The sequence below is a fragment of the Thermobia domestica genome, chromosome 11 (genome assembly GCF_964235325.1).
Source record: "Thermobia domestica chromosome 11, izTheDome1.hap1.1, whole genome shotgun sequence".
Taxonomy (NCBI): domain Eukaryota; kingdom Metazoa; phylum Arthropoda; class Insecta; order Zygentoma; family Lepismatidae; genus Thermobia; species Thermobia domestica.
The window spans coordinates 260,248,413-260,270,140 of NC_137464.1; the positions used below are offsets into that span (position 1 = coordinate 260,248,413).

Consider the following 21,728-nt stretch of genomic DNA (forward strand, 5'->3'; position numbering starts at 1 on the left):
GAGTAACATAAGTTGTTACAAAAGGAATTAAGCCATCGGTATACTTCGTGGCCAATGAGTGATATACGAACTACTTAAAAAAAGAATTCGCACACTTAGCAAATTTTCTTCTTGATAGGTTTAATCACTCATTTTTGTCTAATCAAAGACTACCATAGGAAAACCAATTTTTTTCAACGCTGATCACGTGCCAAACAGCAGATACACTGTACGGTCTGTGATAGTGATCTCTATTCAGTGGCACGAATTGTGATTTTCTTATTACTTGTATGAAAGGAGAAGCAATGCTTGACCGCCAAATACATTAAAGAAGACAGAAAAATAATTTAATCTAATCAAAAATAAGGGAAAATACATTGGCTGATTATTTAACAAACTTTTTCACTATCGACCTTACATACTACATGAAGCTATAGCTTAATGTGCATCTGAAATATATGTGCTTCCACTGGGGATTGAACTCAGTACCGAAAGAACATACACTAACCATACACTCATGAGATCCAGTGTGCTTCTAGTTGGTGGAATAAGTATCTTATTTCTTGCTTTGGAATTTAACATCTTTTTATATTTTTAAAATAATAATTACAGCAATGTGAGATGTGGGCCAATAATTTGAATAGGAATTCGAAACATATATCCTTTCGAACCACGGGAATCGAATCCAGAACTTCACTTACAGAAGCATGCATGCAAACCACTCAACCATTGAAGTATTCATTCCTTTTTCTTAATCTGTTTAATCTTATTTTTTTAATATTTGTGTTTTTCTTTAATAAAGAAGGTAATGTGATATAAGTAAAAAAAAAGTGAAACTGCATATTTAGCACTATGCTTTGGGTAGAAACGTAAGAGATGCCATATTTTTTTCAACATTGCTGTACATTGTTGGTAAGAGGCTATACTGTACAGTAAGGGATAGAGTTACTTCGTCACTTAGCATATAATAAAGGCACCATCTGTTAACGCCAAAGTTTGAGTAAGCAAAAAGGAACGTCTCTTACCTGTTTCTGCTGGCGAGTCCAGCTCACCCAGAGGTCTCGGGGCCATGGGACAATCGTCAAGAGGCGTCGCCAGCGTTCTTCCAGCCGCTCTCCGCCAGCAGCGCCCACATTCTGACAACTGTCGATGGAAATGTGCCACCGCGCATTCATATAGTTCGAAGTGCTCTTCCTGCGCACCCGAAATATTGATTCGCTCCCGAAACGAAAGAAAAGCCACCACAACAGGCATCGCGAATGCACTTCGCCAAGTTTTTTTTTTTTTTTTTTTTTTTCGCTCAGGTAAACAAGGCACAATTCCTGGTTCGTTACCGCGGATCAACGTGTTTCGTTCTTGTTCAATAACAACAAATTGAGCAGGGGTGGGTATTTACATTTTTTAAATCCCGGTAACACTTTCAAACCTACGTAGCCAAACCACCTGTTTCATCGCATGGATTACGAAGCACTTATTTATTTACTTAAAAAAACAAAAAAAAAAAAAAAAAAAAAAAAAGCCGGTTCCGGAACACCGGAAGTAAGTCCACAGAGGTTTTGTTCATGTTTCCTCTATAATTTACATCCTCTTTTTAATTAAAAAAGACTCCCCTATTTCCTGTTTTGGTATGTTATATTGTAAGACTAACCCATTGTACGAGTACATTCAGTGGCGTATAGAGCCGATTAATTCAGAAGGCACCAAGTGCTATTCTCTACATAAGAAATGAAACAAGATATTATTATTATTATTATTATTATTATTATTATTATTATTATTATTATTATTATTATTATTATTATTATTATTATTATTATTATTATTATTATACTTTCCAACTATAGTATTTATCATTAGGAGAAGTCATAGAGCAGCTATGTCCGTCTGTCAACAGGTATCAGAGCAAAAACGATACGAGATATCGAGATGCGGTTTTCAGCAATTGATTCAGTGTTCCAAGGATAGATTTCATGTCATCTGTTAACCCTGTAATTGAATCAGAAGTGGTAGAAATCAGCACTATCAAATTTTAACGTTGAACACCATGAAACACCAGCGGAATTCAGAAGCACCCGGCGCACAAAGCTGTGGAACATAACCAAAGTTGCCGAGTCGGCAAGGGCGCCGATTTCTTTGTAAATCTGGGGGGGGGGGGGCATTCAGATGCAGAAGGTATCTATATGAGGATTTTGAGGCAAATTGCATTCAAATTATGCCAAATATTGTATATTCATAAATACAATAGGGGGGCCCACATGAGCTTTGGGGTGGCCAGGCCCCCCGGTCTCCCAGGATCTGCGCTCTTGCGAGTCGGTCCTTTACCTGGAGAAGCTCAGCCAGCAAATATAGCGATCTTTATTCCTTAGTAGAGTTACAGTTCGAAAGGTGCACTATTGTTGGAAATACTGAGTTTTACAATGCAATTTATTTTTATGTTTTGGAACATACAGTACTTATTTGCATGTGGAGTATCAGTTATGAAAAATAATTGAGTGCAACTACAGCAGGGGTATAAAAAAAATTGTGGCACTCGCGGATAGTCAGGGATTTACTTTAATTGCTTTTAGATAAAGAAAACAAATAGATAAGATGGAGAGAAGAAAAATTCCTTTCAACAAGGCTGCACTGATACTACAGATTGAACCCAATAAAGATAAAATATTTGATTACAAATAATTAATTTATATTCTTTAGGAGTTAATCTCTTACAATAAAGTACTTTATAAAAGTATAAATAATGTTATAAAACAATAAACATTTTTCCATCTGTAGAAAAATTTTACGCAGCTTTTACAATATACTCAGGCTAACACTAGATTAATATGACGCATCTAACTTTAATGTAATTACAAATATGGCTTTAACAAATTACATGTTTACAAATTATGAGCATAATACACTCTGAGGTCAAAATCTAGATGTCACGGGAAAATATATACATCGAGATTTTATATTACGCCATTTAAGAATGCGTTACAAATAGAAATAGCTAAACTGACATTTAAAAAAAAAATATATTATTCCATCAAGTCACTATATATAGTAAAATGCATTATTTAGTTACATTATTTATGCACTAGTTGCAGTGTTGGGTCGTTTGGGCTCTTCTGGTGCAGTCGGTTTCCCGCCCAATGGTCGAGCAGTTTCCGGCCGCATGACAGGTACTCGAGCTTTGTACATATTACCATCTGAACCTTGTACGAATCCTTCAGGTGTTGATACGCAGTCGGGTCCAAACTGGTTGAAAAAATGCCCAGCTCTTGCCACTCGCTGCTGGGCAGTGGTCACTGTATGGCTTCCTCCGCAATAACGGTTGCACAAGTGAATAGGCCTGAAATGACGATTTAAATGTTATACTATATTCATTTTCTTAGAAATAAAGTATAATGAATAAAGAAGGATGGTGGATAAATTCTACATAGTAAGCACACATATATCTTTAGACAGTTCTTTTCAACTCATCACTGTATGGCGTTGAAATATGTTTTTGCGCTTAGAGAAGCAACTGACCCGGAATGATTCCAAACTTGAACCTTGAATCAAGGAACAATCTATGTATTTTCTGAAAGTGTTTGTCGAGTAAATTCCAAAACAGGTTTCAATTCCTTGCCTAAAAGTGATCCCACCCCTTCAGGATTGAAAATATAGAACAACTTGACCTATATGTTGTATATATCAAAATGCTTTGCATGACTAGTAGCTTAAGAATGTAAAATGCACTACCGAATTGTATTCTATATCAAGGTAATAAAATCAAAACAAATGATTCTTTTACTATAAATATCCTATATTAGTGGATCTATAACGCTAAGAAAAGCATATCCATAATATCTCGTCAACAGTAAGTCATTTGGTATCATAACTAATGTGACTTATTGTTATGGCTAGATGTGACACATTCGGTTTACGTATCTTAATTTTTATATTTTCCACGATTTCCCCTATATACATTGTCAGACCAGTACGTTCCTTATATATTCGTCAACTGCTCATCTAGACGAGTTGTTTGGTAATTCACACGGTACAAAAACGTTCAATAGATTTTGAATTACTATAGTCCAGAAGGTATAACGTCGTTGGGTTCCCGCGCTTGGCCCTAGTCGTCACTGGGGATGTGGTAAGAGGATAGCCAATCAGCACCAACCGTCTACTGCGCTCAGCGAGCCACGAATAACCAAGCTGGTCACTCCCCATAAACGTCACTACAACTTTTCGCGGGAAGCCAAGGACGTTATAAATTCCGTACTATAATTAGGTGAAAACTAGTCTTGGTGATAATTTCAGCTCATTTACTCGATCCGAACAGCTCTTTCTTTGTTGCTATATAGCCCGGTTGATCACTCTTTAAGGTTTAAACCCTATAGCCACGATAAGGCTTGGGTAATGGGAAGGAAGAAAGCTCCGGGTGGATGTTGTTTGCTGGAGCTTGGCTTTTGTTTTTACCATGTGTCAGAATACAAATATTTTTTGTTTTAAATCTACATCCGAGAACGCGTCATAACGCTCTACATACCTTTAAAGTTATCAGCATGCAATGAGTTTTGTCATTCAGATTTAAGCAAGACGGCCAAACGTAGTTTTCCTATGATTGCCTAACACAAAGATATCAATCTTAACAACACTTAGAGATAATGTTAATAGCTCAAAACGACCCCTAACATTTTGAATAGAAATATGGCGGCATTTTTTTCTTTTAATTTCAATGAGAACAGGCAAATCTACACAAAATATGGAATGAGTAGCGAAAACTGCACGTTTCTAGAGCTCGTGGTTTCCTAGATCTCATTGTCGAAAGGAATTGGCCATAAGCATATTACATAGCATTCTAATACATTCACCGAAAAAAAAAAACAGATGAAATTGGTGGGGTATGAAATAAAACTTCACGGACTGCAAAGCCATGAATGCGACTTCATTGTAATGCTAACAATGTCAAATCAATCTGACAAGGGTTTCTTTGTACGTGCGTAATGCGTGTTGCATATCGGTAAGTTGTAAAACTTCCCTCTTGGACGGATACATGCGTTCATGTGGCTTGCAAGTGAGTCCTATCATGCCTGGCAAGTTAGTCCATAGCTGCTATAACTGCAGCTTGAGGTCTTGTAGAACGGCAGGGCGCGGAGTTCGCGTCCGAGCTGGTCCCAAGTGTGTTCAATTGAGGAGAGGTCAGGTGACCCTACTGGCCAGGAAAGAACCTCAACATGAATCCATAGACACATGTGCCATGTGTAGCCGAAGTTGTGTTGTAGAAAGATTGTACCAGTGTGCTCTTGCAGAAGGATAATACATACGCACACAGAATTTCACGTGTATATCGCTGCGCCGTAAGGTACTGTAATTTATTGCAAGAGGTGACCAAAAGTCATACACGATGGCTCCCCATTCCATGTTGATAGGAGTAACGTCGTTGTGCCATTTTATAATAATGGCTCGATATGACCTCTCCCTCCAGTGCCACCACAAACATAAACACAATAGTCATCTGTCAAAATGTAGAATCAAGACTCATTACTCAACACGATCCGTTCAAATTACTGAGAATTCCGTGCAGCTCAAATCAGATACCACTCCACACGTTGTTATTTATACACTGATGTTAACGATAGCATGCGCAGGGAACGGCGCACCCGCAATCCGACTGATACCAATCATTGAGACACGATGCGAGATGACACAGGGTGTTGTAGACTTGTGTCCGGATGCCAAGAAGAATAAGGTTGATTAATGAATATAAAAACTGGAAACTTGAATATTGAAAAAAAAATTGCTCCCTTTCCCAGTTTAGAAGCAGAATTATCGAAACCACTGAAAGCTGTATTCACTTCTTCCTTTAATGAAGAAATTAAACCAAGACCCACGCCTCCAATTTAAGCAGATCACACATTAAAAAATTTCGTAATAAATAGTTGGAAATTTGAATACTATAGTAATTGTCCTTCTTTTAAATATTGAATCTTCGCAACGCTGTAAAACATATTGTTATTTTAGTGAGAACTTTATGCACAGTTACTTATCCGTAACCTTAGGAATTCGGCAGAAATATTTGAGTTTTACGTCCCATGGTTATGCCGGCTAGGCTAAAGGAGACGGTGGAAAATGGTGGAATGAAGATAGTGGGAGGAAACGGAAGAACCCCGAGCAAACCCACGCACACGGTCCATCACAAAGTTCACTTGGTGCGAGCTGAGATCAAACCAAGGACACCATGCTCCAGAGGTGAAAACTCTACCACTAAGTCACCGCGGTCTCGAGGAATTCGGGAGCTTTAAATCCCCCTTAGGATACGTATTTTTAAAAAATCTTCCTTATCCTTACGTTCGTGAGAAAGGTGGTACTCTGTGTAAATTTCACGTTTTTATTAACATTAGAGTGGCCTGGCCATTGACGAATGAATCTCTTTCACGGTGTTATATAGGGTGTCCAATATACAGTGCAACCCGGAGTTTGGATTAGTAGAACTTTTGAACCTGAAGCGATACACAAATAATGCTTATAACATTTTTTTTATTAGTACAATTACCATTGCATTTCCAAAACGGATGTAGACGTTTTAAAGATACCTTAATGCTAGGTTTTCTTAAAACAAAATAATAAAAAACAAAGTTAACATTTAAACGTAATATTGAAAGGAGAGACAACTTACGGGCCAGTATCACCCGATTCCAAGTCTTTTCCTTTTCTCATTGGAAGGTCTTTGGACGCCATCTCCCGCTCAAAAGCATGTGGTTCTCGAGGAATGGGAAGCCTGTTGAGTAAAAACAAAATCATTAGCTAAATGAAAATTTATACATGATTGCACAGAAATGTTAATAATTTCAGAAGTGAAAACTATTTCAAATCTTGATAAATCAGTATCGAATGAAGTATGCACGAGCCAAATCAGATCCTTGAATCAAACAGGTTACATGCAGGGATACAAGTGGATCTGAAAAGGTGGAGGGACGGTAGGTAGCGGCATCTTTGCCCATTGTAATTTTTTAGGACTTGGGAGGATGCCGTACATATTTTTTTTTTCGAAGTGGGGGACGGCCTTCCCCTGCACTTTTACCCCTGGTTATATGTATTCCTGAGAATCACCTGCATACTATTCTACGTGAGTTGGCTTGCATGATACAACCAAAGCCATAAATGCTTCAGGCGATGATGGGCACTTGAACACCATCGCTGGCCTGCTTTCGGTAGAGTCCCGGTTCAACCTTTCCTACTTTCGTAGCACAATGCGCGTTCGCAGTGAGCGTAATCTCTCAGCATGCATTGTCGAGCATGAATCATGCAAGGCCAATCAGCAGGAATATCCAAGTGCTATTCAAAGCACGTCTGTGAAGTTGTCCCGCCCACCTAACGAATTTTTCTTTTTCTTATCTACATCGTTAGTTTATTGTTAGTTTACGTTAATTTTGCTAAAATTATCTTTAGTTTTGCAAAAATAACGATTATATTCGAGAAATAAATGGGCAGACCAACTTCACGGTTACTCGCCCACAAACGAATTTCAAAAGTTTTTCATATCACATCGTTAGTTTATCGTTAGTTTACGTTAGTTTTACTGAAACTATCGTTAGTTTCGCAAAAATAACGATTTTATTCGAGAAATAAAGTTTCCCGCCAACTGTGAATTAGCCAGCCCATATTGAATTCTCATAAAATTCCAACTCACATCGTTAGTTTATCGTTAGTTTACGTTAGTTTTACTGAAACTATCGTTAGTTTTGCAAAAATAACGATTTTATTCGAGAAATAAAGTTTCCCGCCAACTATGAATTAGCCCGCCCATATTGAATTCCCATAAAATTCCAACTCATATCGTTAGTTTTACGTTAGTTTTGCTAAAACTATCGTTAGTTTCGCAAAAATAACGATTTTATTCGAGAAAAAAGCTCCCGCCAAATGTAAACACAATTACATAGCAGGCATACGCCTATCATGTTCCCTCAGGTACAGTACATGAGAATGTGTCCAGCATGTGCCTTATATACTTCTTACGTATGCCTGTTATGCAAATGTGCTGTTAGGGTTTACATTTGGCGGGAACTTTTATTTGTCGAATAAAATTGTTATTTTTCTAAAACAAACGTTAATTTTAGCAAAACTAACGTAAACTAACGTTAAACTAACGATATGATTATTAAGTTTAAGGGAATTCAATATGGATTGGCTAATTCACAGTTGGCAAGAAACTTTATTTCTCGAATAAAATCGTTATTTTTGCGAAATTAACGATAGTTTTAGCAAAACTAACGTAAACTAACGATAAACTAACAATGTGATAGAAAAAAGTTTTGAAATTCGTTTGTGGGTCGGGAACCGTGAAATAGGCCTGCCCATTTATTTCTCGAATAAAATCGTTATTTTTGCAAAACTAACGATAGTTTTAGCAAAATTAACGTATACTAACGATAAACTAACGATATGAGTTGGAATTTTATGAGAATTCAATATGGGCGGGCTAATTCACAGTTGGCGGGAAATTTTATTTCTCGAATAAAATCGTTATTTTGCGAAACTAACGATAGTTTTAGCAAAAATAACGTAAACTAACGATAAACTAACGATGTGAGTTGGAATTTTATGAGAATTCAATATGGGCGGGGTAATTCACAGTTGGCGGGAAACCTTATTTCTTAAATAAAATCGTTATTTTTGCGAAACTAACGATAGTTTTAGTAAAACTAACGTAAACTAACGATAAACTAACGATATGAGTTGGAATTTTATGAGAATTCAATATGGGCGGGCTAATTCACAGTTGGCGGGAAACTTTATTTCTCGAATAAAATCGTTATTTTTGCGAAACTAACGATAGTTTTAGCAAAACTAACATAAACTAACGATAAACTAGCGATGTGAGTTGGAATTTTATGAGAATTCAATATGGGCGGGGTAATTCGCAGTTGGCGGGAAACTTTATTAATTGAATAAAATCGTTATTTTTGCGAAACTAACGATAGTTTTAGTAAAACTAACGTAAACTAACGATAAACTAACGATGTGAGTTGGAATTTTATGAGAATTCAATATTGGCGGGCTAATTCACAGTTGGCGGGAAACTTTATTTCTCGAATAAAATCGTTATTTTTGCGAAACTGACGATAGTTTTAGCAAAACTAACGTAAACTAACGATAAACTAACGATGTGATATGAAAAACTTTTTAAATTCGTTTGTGGGCGGGAAACCGTGAAGTTGGCCTGCCCATTTATTTCTCGAATAAAATCGTTATTTTTGCGAAACTAACGATAATTTTAGCAAAACTAACGTAAACTAACGATAAACTAACGATGTGAGTTGGAATTTTATGAGAATTCAATATGAGTGGGCTAATTCACAGTTGGCGGGAAACTTTATTAATTGAATAAAATCGTCATTTTTGCGAAACTAACGATAGTTTTAGCAAAACTAACGTAAACTAACGATAAACTAACGATATGAGTTGGAATTTTATTATAATTCAATATGGGTGGGGTAATTCACAGTTGGCGGGAAACTTTATTTCTCGAATAAAATCGTTATTTTTGCGAAACTAACGATAGTTTTAGCAAAACTAACGTAAACTAACGATAAACTAACGATGTGATATGAAAAACTTTTGAAATTCGTTTGTGGGCGGGGAACCGTGAAGTTGGCCTGCCCATTTATTTCTCGAATAAAATCGTTATTTTTGCAAAACTAACGATAGTTTTAGCAAAACTAACGTAAACTAACGATAAACTAACGATGTAGATAAAAAAGAAAAATTCGTTAGGTGGGCGGGACAACTTCACAGACGTATTCAAAGCGCCCTCTCGTGGCATTACTCCCTGCACAGAAACGAGCCTAGATGTGCGCCGTCACGCTGAAATTAACCTGCCTCACAATTTTGATGCATTCGACTTTTTCGTTGCTGGTGTTGTATTTTTTTAAATAAACAGGAGTGTGTTCCCCGTAAAATACAAAATTTAGATATGCTCAGAATTTTTGCACATACGCGACAGAATTACTGAAAAATCATCACTTATCAAATGCTAAAGACATTATTTGCTCTGTTACAACCTGGACGCCCCTAATCCATATCCAAGGGCGCTCATCAGGGGGGCAAGATGGGGCGTTTACCCCCTCTAGGGGAAATTATACTTCGGAAGATCGAAAACCCAATAGACTTTTTAGAATAGTTACAGCAAAATTTGAGACTACATTTGAAATGTCGCTTATACTTGCCCCACCTCCCCTGGAAACCACAACATGGGCGCCCTTGTCATACCCCCTTTTTCTCTCTCCGAAAATAGCATTTACAAACACTTCGCAATGCAGATTAATTGGTTGATTTTCGATTTTAGTGTCCCGCTCAGCACCGACTATACATGAAATGTGCACCTATAACTTAACGTGGGATCCAAACCACATAAGGTCCCACTGGGAATCAAAACCTGTCTCCTGCGCCGAAGGTGCGTAAGCTAGCCATGTACGCAAGAAGGAACTTCGTAATCTAAGGTTCAAGAATAATATAAGATAAAATACAAGAGTGTTATACTCACTTCTTCTTTTTGGTCCTGATGAGGTCCAGTTCATAAGTAAGGTAAGGTCTGACGGTCTGTTTAGGTGGAAGCATTGCTGGAGATGGAATTCCAGGAGCTGCCTCCTGCATTTTCATTATAGCGTCTCTGTCACATGAGATGCAATTCACATTCCTAAACAAAATAACGAAAGTAAATATAATGTGACTTCAAACAAAGAGAATATAGAGCTTAGCTCACGAATCTCTGCCGCGATTCTAATTCTCTGTTGCCGTCAACCGCGGCAGAGATTCGTGAGCTAAGCTATACCTAACCAAAAGGAGTAATTTAATAACAAAACTATAACATTGTATTTGAACTGGTGTTTAAATGTAGCGCAACTCTTGTTACCTATAGGCCACAAAAGATTGTATAAAGCACGTGTATTTGAACTAGTGTTTAAATGTAGTGCAACTCTTGTTACCTACAGGCCTCAAAAGATTGTATGAAGCACATGTATTTGAGCTGGTGTTTAAATGTAGCGCAACTCTTGTACCTATAGGCCACAAAAGATTGTATAAAGCACGTGTATTTGAACTAGTGTTTAAATGTAGTGCAACTCTTGTTACCTACAGGCCTCAAAAGATTGTATGAAGCACATGTATTTGAGCTGGTGTTTAAATGTAGCGCAACTCTTGTTACCTATAGGCCACAGAAGATTGTATGAAGCACGTGTATTTCAGGGGCGTCATTTCAGACTTTGCTTGGGGGGGGCAAGAGCACCACCGACATAAGACTTTCACGTTTTGTACTAGTATATTAGTAGGCAATCTATTAAAGTATATGTATTCTTCAAACTCTTGGGGGGGGGGGCAATTGCCCCCTCCTGCCCCCCCTAAATGACGCCCCTGGTGTATTTGAACTGGTGTTTAAATGTAGTGCAACTCTTGTAACGTATAGGCCACAGAAGATTGTATGAAGCATGTACCCCCTATCTTTCCAATGTAATTAATTGTAAGGAGCGGCAATAGTCACGGTAATTAAATAAACTTCAAGAGGTGAATATTCAAACTTTCCCCAATGACAAGTTAAATCATAACTAAGACACTTTTTAAAAAAAAAAAAAAAAAAAATCTTAAAGCAAGGTACGGACTCCACACCTTTAAATTTAGGTATCTGTGTAGCAGTAGTAGCTGAGAGGTAGGTAGCAATACGTATTAACAACAATTAAACTACAAACCTTGGCGCAAATTTATTTTGCAGATCCACATAAATTCATTGCATATATATTTAGTTTCCTCTAAATAGGCTCTCTGTATCTAAAACAATCATTGTTGGGGGTGGACTTGCATTCCTCTTTGCAGATCCGCTTTAGAAGGGCTTCAGTGTACGTACACGATAAGAACTATTGTCCAAAAACCACTAGTCAATTTGTACTAGGTGACCACTAACTAAAAAGCACAAATACTATCTAACCACAACAGAGCAGAGGCGCAGCAGGGGGACCCGAGCGGTAGGAAGGCAATGTGTCTGTAAGGAGGTGGTGCGTCAGCGACGGTGGGTGTACACGTAAACGAGGATGGTATAAAACACATCACATATTGGATTCTGTATTTGTATTAATAAAGACGTCGTAGGTAATATGCCTTATGTTTTCGTTGCTTGTACATTTGTGTTCGAAAGTAACATAACATTACTAACGTAAATTTCACAAAAATGTAGATCCCTTAACCAGGCACGTAGCCAGGATTTCGCAATAGGAGGGGTCCGTGACGAAATACTGTGGTTAACACACCAGGGTCTCGATGATTCTAAACTATTTTACTGGGAACATATATTCGTTCGTTTAGCCATGATTTCGTAATGGGGGGGACGGGGGCGTGACATGAAATACTGTGGTTACACTCCAGAGGATCGATCAATCTAATCTAAACTATTTTACTGGCAACATATCCATATTGGTTTGTTAGACCAATAAAATGAAGATATGTTAGTATTTTAATAAAAAGACTATGAAGAAATCTTGAGTAAAAGAATATAAAGAAGTATTGAAAAAGATATAACCTTCCGAAGTCATTCGAACTCGGTTCTACTTGTCTTCTTTCTTCTTCTTTTTCTTTTCTTCGTTTAATACCGTCAAGGATAGCAACGAGATCTCTTTCGGGAGTAAAGACATCCTATAAAATGGATTAGTGTTGCCGCGAAATTCAAAATGGTTCATATTATTGGTGATTCTGGGCATTTCATAAGTTCTACCTGAGAGTCTATCTGATCGAACTGGTTTATCGATCGTCATTTGTAGTCTATAGAATTAGCATGGCGTTAGATGGAATTCGGAATGCTCCGTTACAATAATACGTATTTTCAACTTGGCAACCGTTTCCTCCACACAAAGCTGTTCATAAGAAAGACTAATAAAACACTTGCTGTAGCTTTTATTTTTGACGCTGATTCATCTTTTTCTCGTTTCTTTTTGTTTCATCTTTCCTTAATATTTTTTCATTTCTGGATCCGAAGGGGGGGTCCGGACACCCCGGACCCACCCCTTGGCTACGTGCCTGCCTTAACTCACCGAAACTTGTATATTTGCGCGTCACGAGATGGCACACTGACTTCAGATATTTCATTTCATTTTGTGCACTGTGGTTAATGGCTTCTTAATGGGCGAATCCGTGCTTAGCAGGTTGGACTTTCATTAACGTAGGCAGATACGCATCGCATAGGTAAGAACACGACACATTTAGATTATTTACACATTGGTCTATTAAAATAATATATTATAAATACACAGTACATATTTTACATAGGGGTATCTATGGCATTATTTATATCTGGCATTATATAAATTATGAGAGGTAAACAATTCCACGGATTCTCTGGGGTCCGCGGTCCACCATTTGGGAAAGACTAGTATGCTATTCGACTAGAGTACGTTTGTTTTATCTTGGCACAGTTCTCGCCAGTGCACTTGGTTGGCTTTTAAAGATTTTCTGCTAGCTTTCACGTGAACGTTTTAATTCAATAGACGTCTCGGTGCTTTTGTCGTGTAGGTGACGTTAGTTATCAGCCAGCCCATCAAATAAGGTTATTGCTATTACGCGGGTATTTGAAGTACTTAGTTGCCATCCGCGAACAAGTGTGTTACAGTGATTTGTGCATGGTGTTATGTTTTGCTGTATTTCCTAACGTATTGTAACTCACAACTTAACCGTGGTGTGACAAGAACGCGTTACAGACAGATCCATCCTTTAGGCGGAAAGCGTGCCAAGATAAAACAAACGTACTCTAGATAAACTACCTACTTCCAAGACATTGTTCTTTAGCCTTTCGTTTACTTGAAACACAACACTCCAATCTGGCCACAACCTGTTTCTCCGTAATAGAATACGTGGACGACCAGTTTATCTCTTTTCTGTCTTATTTCGCTTAATTCGATGAGGTCCCTGTAGCCCTCTTCCAAATCAAGTTTTTATTTTCCTGAGATTTTGCGTTATATGTAGCAATGGTCTGTTTTAAATAGCAGCGCGTCCATGATTCTGCATGTTGATGTATCGATGTCTAACCACAATTCGACTTCTCGAGAATGACGGACTTTGGCTCTTTATATTATACTAAAGCCTGTGACCAACATCTTGGCATTTCAGCTAAACGAATAAAACGCAATTTCTGGCCCGACGTTGCCAAGTGGTAAAGGGGTGTGGCTATGGCTAAGCAGACAAACTACAGTCCGATTAGGTGACAGGGGATAGACGGGGATGTGTATAAACTAAACCTGGCAATACCGCTAGCCTCTCATTTGCTAGCAGCATTTAAAGGGAATTTGGAGCGCCGTCTTCAAATGCCAAGATGTTTGTCACGCTGTTTAGCTAAAAATACCTATTCTTCGCATGGGTCAGATAAAATATCTATGTAAACAAACTGAACAACGAAAAATACATCGGTTATTTTCTACTACTTTTACATATCCCGGAAGACGCTCCCTGAGACCCCCTGGTTCGAATTTTGAAAAAACAACGCCTCTGGCCTCCAGTCGATGGGGGCTGTATTTGGAAGTCAACGCCTGTAGGGGTATTAACATTCATCTCAGCGACCGTGAAAACTATGGACTTGACACTATTATCGGTCATTTTGGATTTTTTTTTTTACATGTCTCGATGACTCCTCTATTATGGCCCCCGTTCCTTATCTGGTGGGGACTAAATTTCAAAGTAAACATATCTCGAGTTTCACAAGTGAGCTCAGCGACCCCAAAAACTATGGATTTGACACTAATTTCGGTCATTTTGGATTTTTTTACATGTCTCGTATCCCCCTTCCCCCGGTGACCCCCGGCCCGCAGCGAAATGGGGTGAATTTGGAAATTGACGCGAACGGAGTTTCACCGTTGATCTCAGCGACCGCGAAAACTATGAATTCGACACTAATATCGGTCATTTTCTACTACTTTTATATATCCCGGTAAATGCCCCCCTGAGACCCCCGTGCTCCTTCGTAGCTAAGCGGTTAGCTTGCGCGCCTTTGGCGTGAGAGATCCGGGTTCGATTCCCGGCGGGAGCTCATGTGGTTTGGATTCCACTTTAATCAGTAGGTCCAAGTCTCATATAGCCTCTCTGCTGAAAGTGACGTTAAACTCAAAATCAACTGAACTCAACCCTGAGACCCTCCTGGTTCGAATTTGGAAAAAGCGCTTCATCTTGGTCTGGGGCCTGAACCAAGGTACCCGTGACCATAATTTGGTAATTCTCGGTCCACTCATCTGGTCCCTTGGCCGCACATCGACAGACAGACAAACAAACAAACTGTTTAGTTTATTTATATTAGATTAGATTAGACTAGATTATACTGGTGAAAGAAATTTCTATGTGTTTGGCCATAAATCACTGGGCTTGCCAAACACATGATGACAATAGCCACTCGTACTTTACATTAGTACAACCTTAAAGTTTCACTATGGAAAGGAAATTTCCAGTTTACACCACTGAGAGGTACGGGTAGGGTGTTAGATGTCAGATCTTTGAGTGATTCTTTTGTCCTCCCCTTCAGATATCAGATATCATTTGCAGGCTTCCACAACACGCTATTCACAAGAGAGAGGGAAAGGATTTTACGCTGAGATTAGAGTTTAAAAATAGAAAACAAATAATTACGTAAAGACTATCAATGGAGATTTTAACGCCAGAATAGGACAAAAAGAAACAAACAAAATAGCATCAAGAAATTTAGGATATAGTGAACGAGACAAACGTGCAAACTTTTTGGTACAATTTGCAGAAGCCGAGTAGATGTACTGTACCGTATTACGAATTCCTTCTTCTAGAAAAAGCTACACAAATTAATGACGTGGCAGCACACAAGTGGAACAACAAGTGAAATTAACTAGATCATGTTAAACAGAAGATATACAATTGAAGACTGATGGTTCAACGAAGGAAGTGCCTATCAAATAGTAAGATCTAAACTGCATCTGAAAAACAAAAATCGTAGAGCGACAAGAACGTCCATAGAAACGAAGATTCTTCAAGAGCAGCGTAACACATTTCAACTCGGGCTGAAAAACTATTTTGTAACACTCGAAGAGAATATTTTGACATATCAGAAGGTAAAAGGAAGATCTCAACAATAATTTTAGAAGTAATCCCAAAAAATGGATCAAAAGATCGCGACCTTGGCCAATAATTAGTTTCTGGATCAGAGTCTACAAAATTTTTGAACGGCTCCTAAATCGAGTTTTTGTATTTTGTACGGAATAAGCACATCATACTGAGTTAAGTGATAGTTTGAGTTTTGCTACACTATATGTAGTTCTCCAGATATAAGGCGCACAAGAAAATTTTTGATTGAAATATACTGGATCTTTTGATCCAAAAAATGTGATAGATTCAAATGCGAAAATAGGAAGCATTACGATGAAGAAGAATGAGAAGAAATATAATGTCTGATTTTAAAAAAAGAAGAAGATAAATGAAGCATAATAATGACAATGCGACATCTACAACAGAACATATGTAACTTTGCAAAGCAATATGGATACAAATTACAGAATTAGAGAAGATATAAGGAAGGTCAATATTATCCTCATGGAAAAAGAATTGAAGACATGATCCTTAAAGGAGCAGTTCGACTTAGAAATGCATTTTTTACTATGTATTTCCATTTGTAGAGTTGAAAATTCTAAAAGGAATGATGTTTGTTTGATCGCGATACGTTCAGTCGTTAGCGAGTAACAGAGGAAGAAAGATTTTGTGATGACATCATAGGTGGGCAAGGAGCGAGAGCAGGCTTACATACTACACAGTGCCAAGCATTTCGTTTGTGAGAGGTGCGGTGGCACGTTCTAAGTGCGGTTTCCTTTTTCAGAACTGATTGCAAAGATTTACAAATATCATATGCATGTAGAAAATGATATCTGATGGTGGGCTGTACAAACGTTTTTATAATATTATAAAACGTATCCTATAAGGCATGAGTTCAGCGTTAAAAAAATCGAAACCAATATGTAAATAGATGGAGGACGAGATTGCTGCAACACCTAAGTACCTTTTCTTTAATCATTGTTCCGATTCCCAAACATAAGTATGTTCATATTCACGTTTTGTTGCAATTTTTAACGCTGACCCTATAATTTTGTTCTTCAAGGTATTACAGGAGCGTAACATATGAGGCAAAAATGAAATAACATCTGTAAAGTTTGCCAGAATACGAAAAACACTTCACCGGTTAAATTTCTTTTATTCTCATGCTGTCCGCGGAACAACTCTCATCACCAGTTTCATCATCATTGTCACATGATACAGAGAAATTAAACGATGGATCAATGTCTTGAGGAACAGCCATGGTCACTGATTCCTTCTACAAGCCGGTATATTTCACTCCCTGATTCACATTGTACAGCTTATTTCTAAAGCAGTATCTTCAGAATCATGAGTGACATCGTCTCTATTACCCTCTTATGCCACGTCTTGACTACAACCATCAATTGCGTCTTGTACGATATTTGTACGTTGGTAACCTTTAAATAATATACTTGGAACAGCATTCTTTCTCAGTTTGAGTGTAAATAATTCTCCTGGCATTAGTCAGAAGTGAATCTAGACGGTAAAAACTCAGGGGGGGGGGAGTTGGAATCCAGACTATGATATGTATATCATGTTTACTAAAAACTTTCAAAAATATCTAAATAATAGCTTAAATCAATTTTTTCACTCAAAAACTGGGGGGCTAGGCCCCTGGCCCCAGCCTAGATCCACCATTGGCATTAACTTTTCTTTCAGTAAACTTGACTTCTCGAAGGCAGGCTCTTCAAGATATTTGGAACACGAGTGATTTTATTTGGTACATTTTTTTCCCATTGATTTTCTTAGGCCATAATTTATATCGATCTGGTGATTTCTCACGACTTAGAAACGTAAGAAAAGATACTTTACGTCCTCAGCTTGAATTGCACAAGAATTACAACCGAAAACACAGCAGGTGTTAGGCATTTCTACTTCACTTCACAGATACAGCACGTGCTGTACTAATACGTGTTTTCTACTTCACACTAGTGTTTCTTTCAGAAAAAAAATCCGGGAGGGGGGAAAGGACACTTAGTATTCGGAGAGGCACATTATTTTTACACAGTACTATTATATTTATTATATTTTATTACAGACGTAATATTTTAGTCTCCTCCGGGGGAATCTCTCAGAGCTCCGGGAGACAGTGCCACCCTAAAAACATGCCTGGAAGAAACACTGTTTCGCACAACAAACGTAATTACTGCTCTCTCTCTACTCTTTTTTTATACTAATGCTATAGGAAAACCAACTAACAAAAAACTTCCCTCAAGAATTCAATACAGAGCAAGACTGCTAACAAATCCAAACCAGAATCTATTAAATCCAATGCACAATTAAAGGTTTATCAGCTGCGTACAAAGGAGTGGTTGCTGACTCACATTGAGTTTCTCACGTATCCCACCCATGACGTCACCATTTACGATTAATCAAAAACAAATGCCTGTAGAAGCTGAACAAGACGGCCTATCAAGATATAAAAAATACGGGTCTCTTACTTTTTGTTTCTCTTTCTATTGCACCAAACTTGTTTTTAACTCGAACTGCTCCTTTAAGAAGGCAGAGCCTAAGCAGATATTAGCGGTAAAGAAAAGAAAATGACACAACTTTAAAGATATACCACAGAAAAATTACGTATTCAACAGCATTTTATATACAAACAATTAACCGACGATTTAAAAAATGCGAAGATGAAGAAATAAAGATACCAAGTGCAGCAAGAATAAGCTTCATACACTGTAGGAATGCGAAACAAGAAACGATGCCAGGAGATCGAGTTACATTAGATATAGTAATCTGGTGAAAAGTTAGGAAGGCAGAATCCTAGCATAGTTTTATACGAAATGACTACGAAGTGGTTGAATTCTCTAGAAACGGAGCAGTGCCCTTATCGTACTGCTGGACAAGGAGGAGCAAAAATTATACCTACCCACTTCTAGACTTACAAATCTTCTTCCTGGGATATTTACGAAGTTTTTGCAAAATAATTCATGTTCCCATTATATAAAGCTAACTTGGCCCAACCAAGAAACCAGACTGTATTTAGAAGTGTATACAGCACAGAGGTCATATTCAAGTAGTAAGGAAACTGATAGAAAGGTCAAAGGGGTATGAATTACCCATACGTCTGCGTTCATTGACTGTGAAAAAGCTTTCGATTTGATGAAGACCTCTGTGGTTATTCACAGTTTTAAATCAAGTTCTGTCGAACAAGCTTATCAAAAAATCCTAATTATACGCATATAAAACTACATGAACTCACTGACATAAAATAACAGGTACTTCTGGTTGACCTAAAAGTTGAAATTTGGCATGATTCTAGCTTTTCGGGACTAACTCACAGAAAAATTGCCCAAAGTGAATGTTTCTAATTTTCAGTTAGTCTAAAGGGGGGAATGAAGGAATTCCAAATGTTATTTAAATGGGACTTTTTTAAACCTATAATATCAGTTTCAGGTACGTGGAATTGGAATAAGAACTTGAAATTCGGTATGGTTTGGTTATACATTATGGTGGGCCGAATTGCAACTTTTTTCGAAAATCGATTCGGCGAAGCGGTTAAAGTGTGTCTTTTAGTGGGCAAAGTGTGACAGATTTTTTTTTCGGAATTTTTAGTCAACGCCTTTCCATAGCTCACTTATGTTTTCGCAGTGCAGTTCTTCGCTTACATTGGCCAAATTTCAACGCTTAAGGCAAGAAGGTTTTGTTTTTTATTTGTATGTATAAAAAATTGATTTATTTGTGTTTAGGCTAAGAGCATAGTTTATTTACTTACTTATTTATGTATTTATTTATCTTTTGCTCTAATGCAATTAATTATTAACATTCTCGATTATTTATTCTTTGTCCAAAATAACTCAGAACTCATCACAAAGAGGTGACTGCACTTCCAGTTCCACCCACTTTTAGTTCCGCTCTGTCTAATTTTCTGCCATGGCCTTACTTGCTTGCGTCCTCACATACTTGCTTTACTTTTCTAGATGGCATAGTATTATTTCCATCAAAATGTTGGTATCCGCTTGCTAGAAATCAAGGCACAGCGTATGAATCCGTCGCGACTTGCCTGCTCACACACGGATTGAGAAGATTGCCTCACCAAACGCACCATTCGCTCTACTGCTTGGGTATGGCATGGGAACGCAGTTATTTTTTCTCTGGGCAGTTTCACTAATCGCTAGTGCCGTAATTCAAGGTGCAGGAGACATTTAAACAGAGCGCAAAAACCTTGTTATTGATAAAAATAAGATTAGGAGAGAAAAGAGTAAATTCAGCGCAGCTGTTCAAGAAAGTAACGACATAGCCGGAAAATCTGTTAGAAGAGTCTTCTTCAATGAAAGAAAAGACCAGACCCTACCGCAAGCGAAAAAGGGAAAACATTGGTATCGACGGCAGATCGAAGAAGAACACTTAACAATAGTGGAAGAACCAGGTTCAACATATTTCGGCAACGTCGTGCCGACGTCTGGTAGTGGAGAGGACATCGCCGCTGTCTGTATACGAATTTCTGGATGAAAACGGAAATCATCTGTCAACGGTGGTAGCAGCTGCTATGACGGTACACCAATCAACACAGGAAGATTGAAAGCGGCTCTAGATTGTTTGACAAGAAAACTAAATCGAGAACTTTAATGGATCGTTTGTCTTCTACAAGGAAATGAACTACCGCTTCTTAATAAGACATCTCGACGGGGGAACATCGGGTCCAAAAACACTTTCGGGAGCCATCCGAAGAAAGATCTACAAGTGCGAAGAAGCGTCCTTGGTAGAAAGGCAATAAATCTTGACTGGTTGGATGGATTCACAAAAGTTGAAGAACTCAGTGCGGACCAACAATATTTACTAGCAATCTGCAGAGCAATCCACTCAGGTTGCTGTTCTTCAAATTTGGCGAACAATAAACCCGGTTCAGTGGTCCAGTCACGTTGGCTCAACAAGGCATCTCGCATTCTTCGTTTGTACATTAGCACAGCGAGACCTTCCGAGGCATTCATGTGTCTTGCATAATACATCGTCATGTTGTATCCCCGGGTCTGGTTTGCTATCTACCAAAAGCCATTATGCTGTGAAGGACCGCGGCATTTATGGAAGTTGGGACAGCTAGCCCACTTTCTACCCACGGAACCTAAGCAGATAGTATTCTCTGTATTTTCCAATAATTCGCAGTCTTAAAAATACATTTTGACGCGGACGATTACTACAACATGGTGGAGTGGATAACCTTGTGCCCCGCAGAACCTCCTCTCACCAAGATGCTCTCCGGCGACGAGATTGAAGAAAATATTCAGTCAGCTGCAATGCTCGGAGAAGAAATAACTACGTTACCGTGTCATACTCAAGCAGTAGAGTGAATAGTGGGTGTGGTGAAGCAAGCTTCTCAATCCGTGCGTGTGCCGGCAGGTTGTGATGGATTCATACGCTGTGCCTTAGTTTCTAGCAAGCGGATACCAACATTTTGATGGAAATAATACTATGCCATCTAGGAAAGTAAAGCAAGTATGTGAGGACGCAAGCAAGTATGGCCATTGCAGAAAATTAGACAGAGCGGGAGAGCGGAACTAAAGGTGGGTGAAACTCGAAGTGCAGTCACCTCTTTGTGATGAGTTCTGGGTTATTTGGACAAAGAATAAATGATCGAGAACGTTGATAATTAATTGTATTACAGCAAAAGATAAATAAATACATAAATAAATAAGTAAAGAAACTCTACTCTAGCCTAAACAAAAATA

The 21,728-nt window shown here is 38.2% G+C and overlaps 2 protein-coding genes across 4 annotated transcripts in view; both read right to left on the reverse strand.

Annotated features, from left to right (window-relative positions):
- LOC145664989 (uncharacterized) overlaps window positions 1–1,135 on the reverse strand; it is a 127,295-nt gene extending 126,160 nt beyond the window's left edge. For both annotated transcript variants that reach the window (XM_081732163.1, XM_081732164.1), the window contains exon 1: window positions 1,005–1,135. The gene's annotated coding sequence lies outside the window, so the exon portion shown is untranslated. The remainder of the gene's footprint in view (window positions 1–1,004) is intronic.
- A 1,496-nt stretch (window positions 1,136–2,631) lies between these two features.
- LOC145664990 (uncharacterized) overlaps window positions 2,632–21,728 on the reverse strand; it is a 111,569-nt gene continuing 92,472 nt past the window's right edge. For both annotated transcript variants that reach the window (XM_081732167.1, XM_081732166.1), the window contains 3 exons: window positions 10,490–10,642; window positions 6,623–6,724; window positions 2,632–3,310 (listed from right to left, as the gene is read on the reverse strand). In XM_081732167.1, coding sequence (XP_081588293.1) covers window positions 3,049–3,310; window positions 6,623–6,724; window positions 10,490–10,642 — 517 coding nt within the window. In that variant the 3' untranslated portion in view covers window positions 2,632–3,048. The remainder of the gene's footprint in view (window positions 3,311–6,622; window positions 6,725–10,489; window positions 10,643–21,728) is intronic.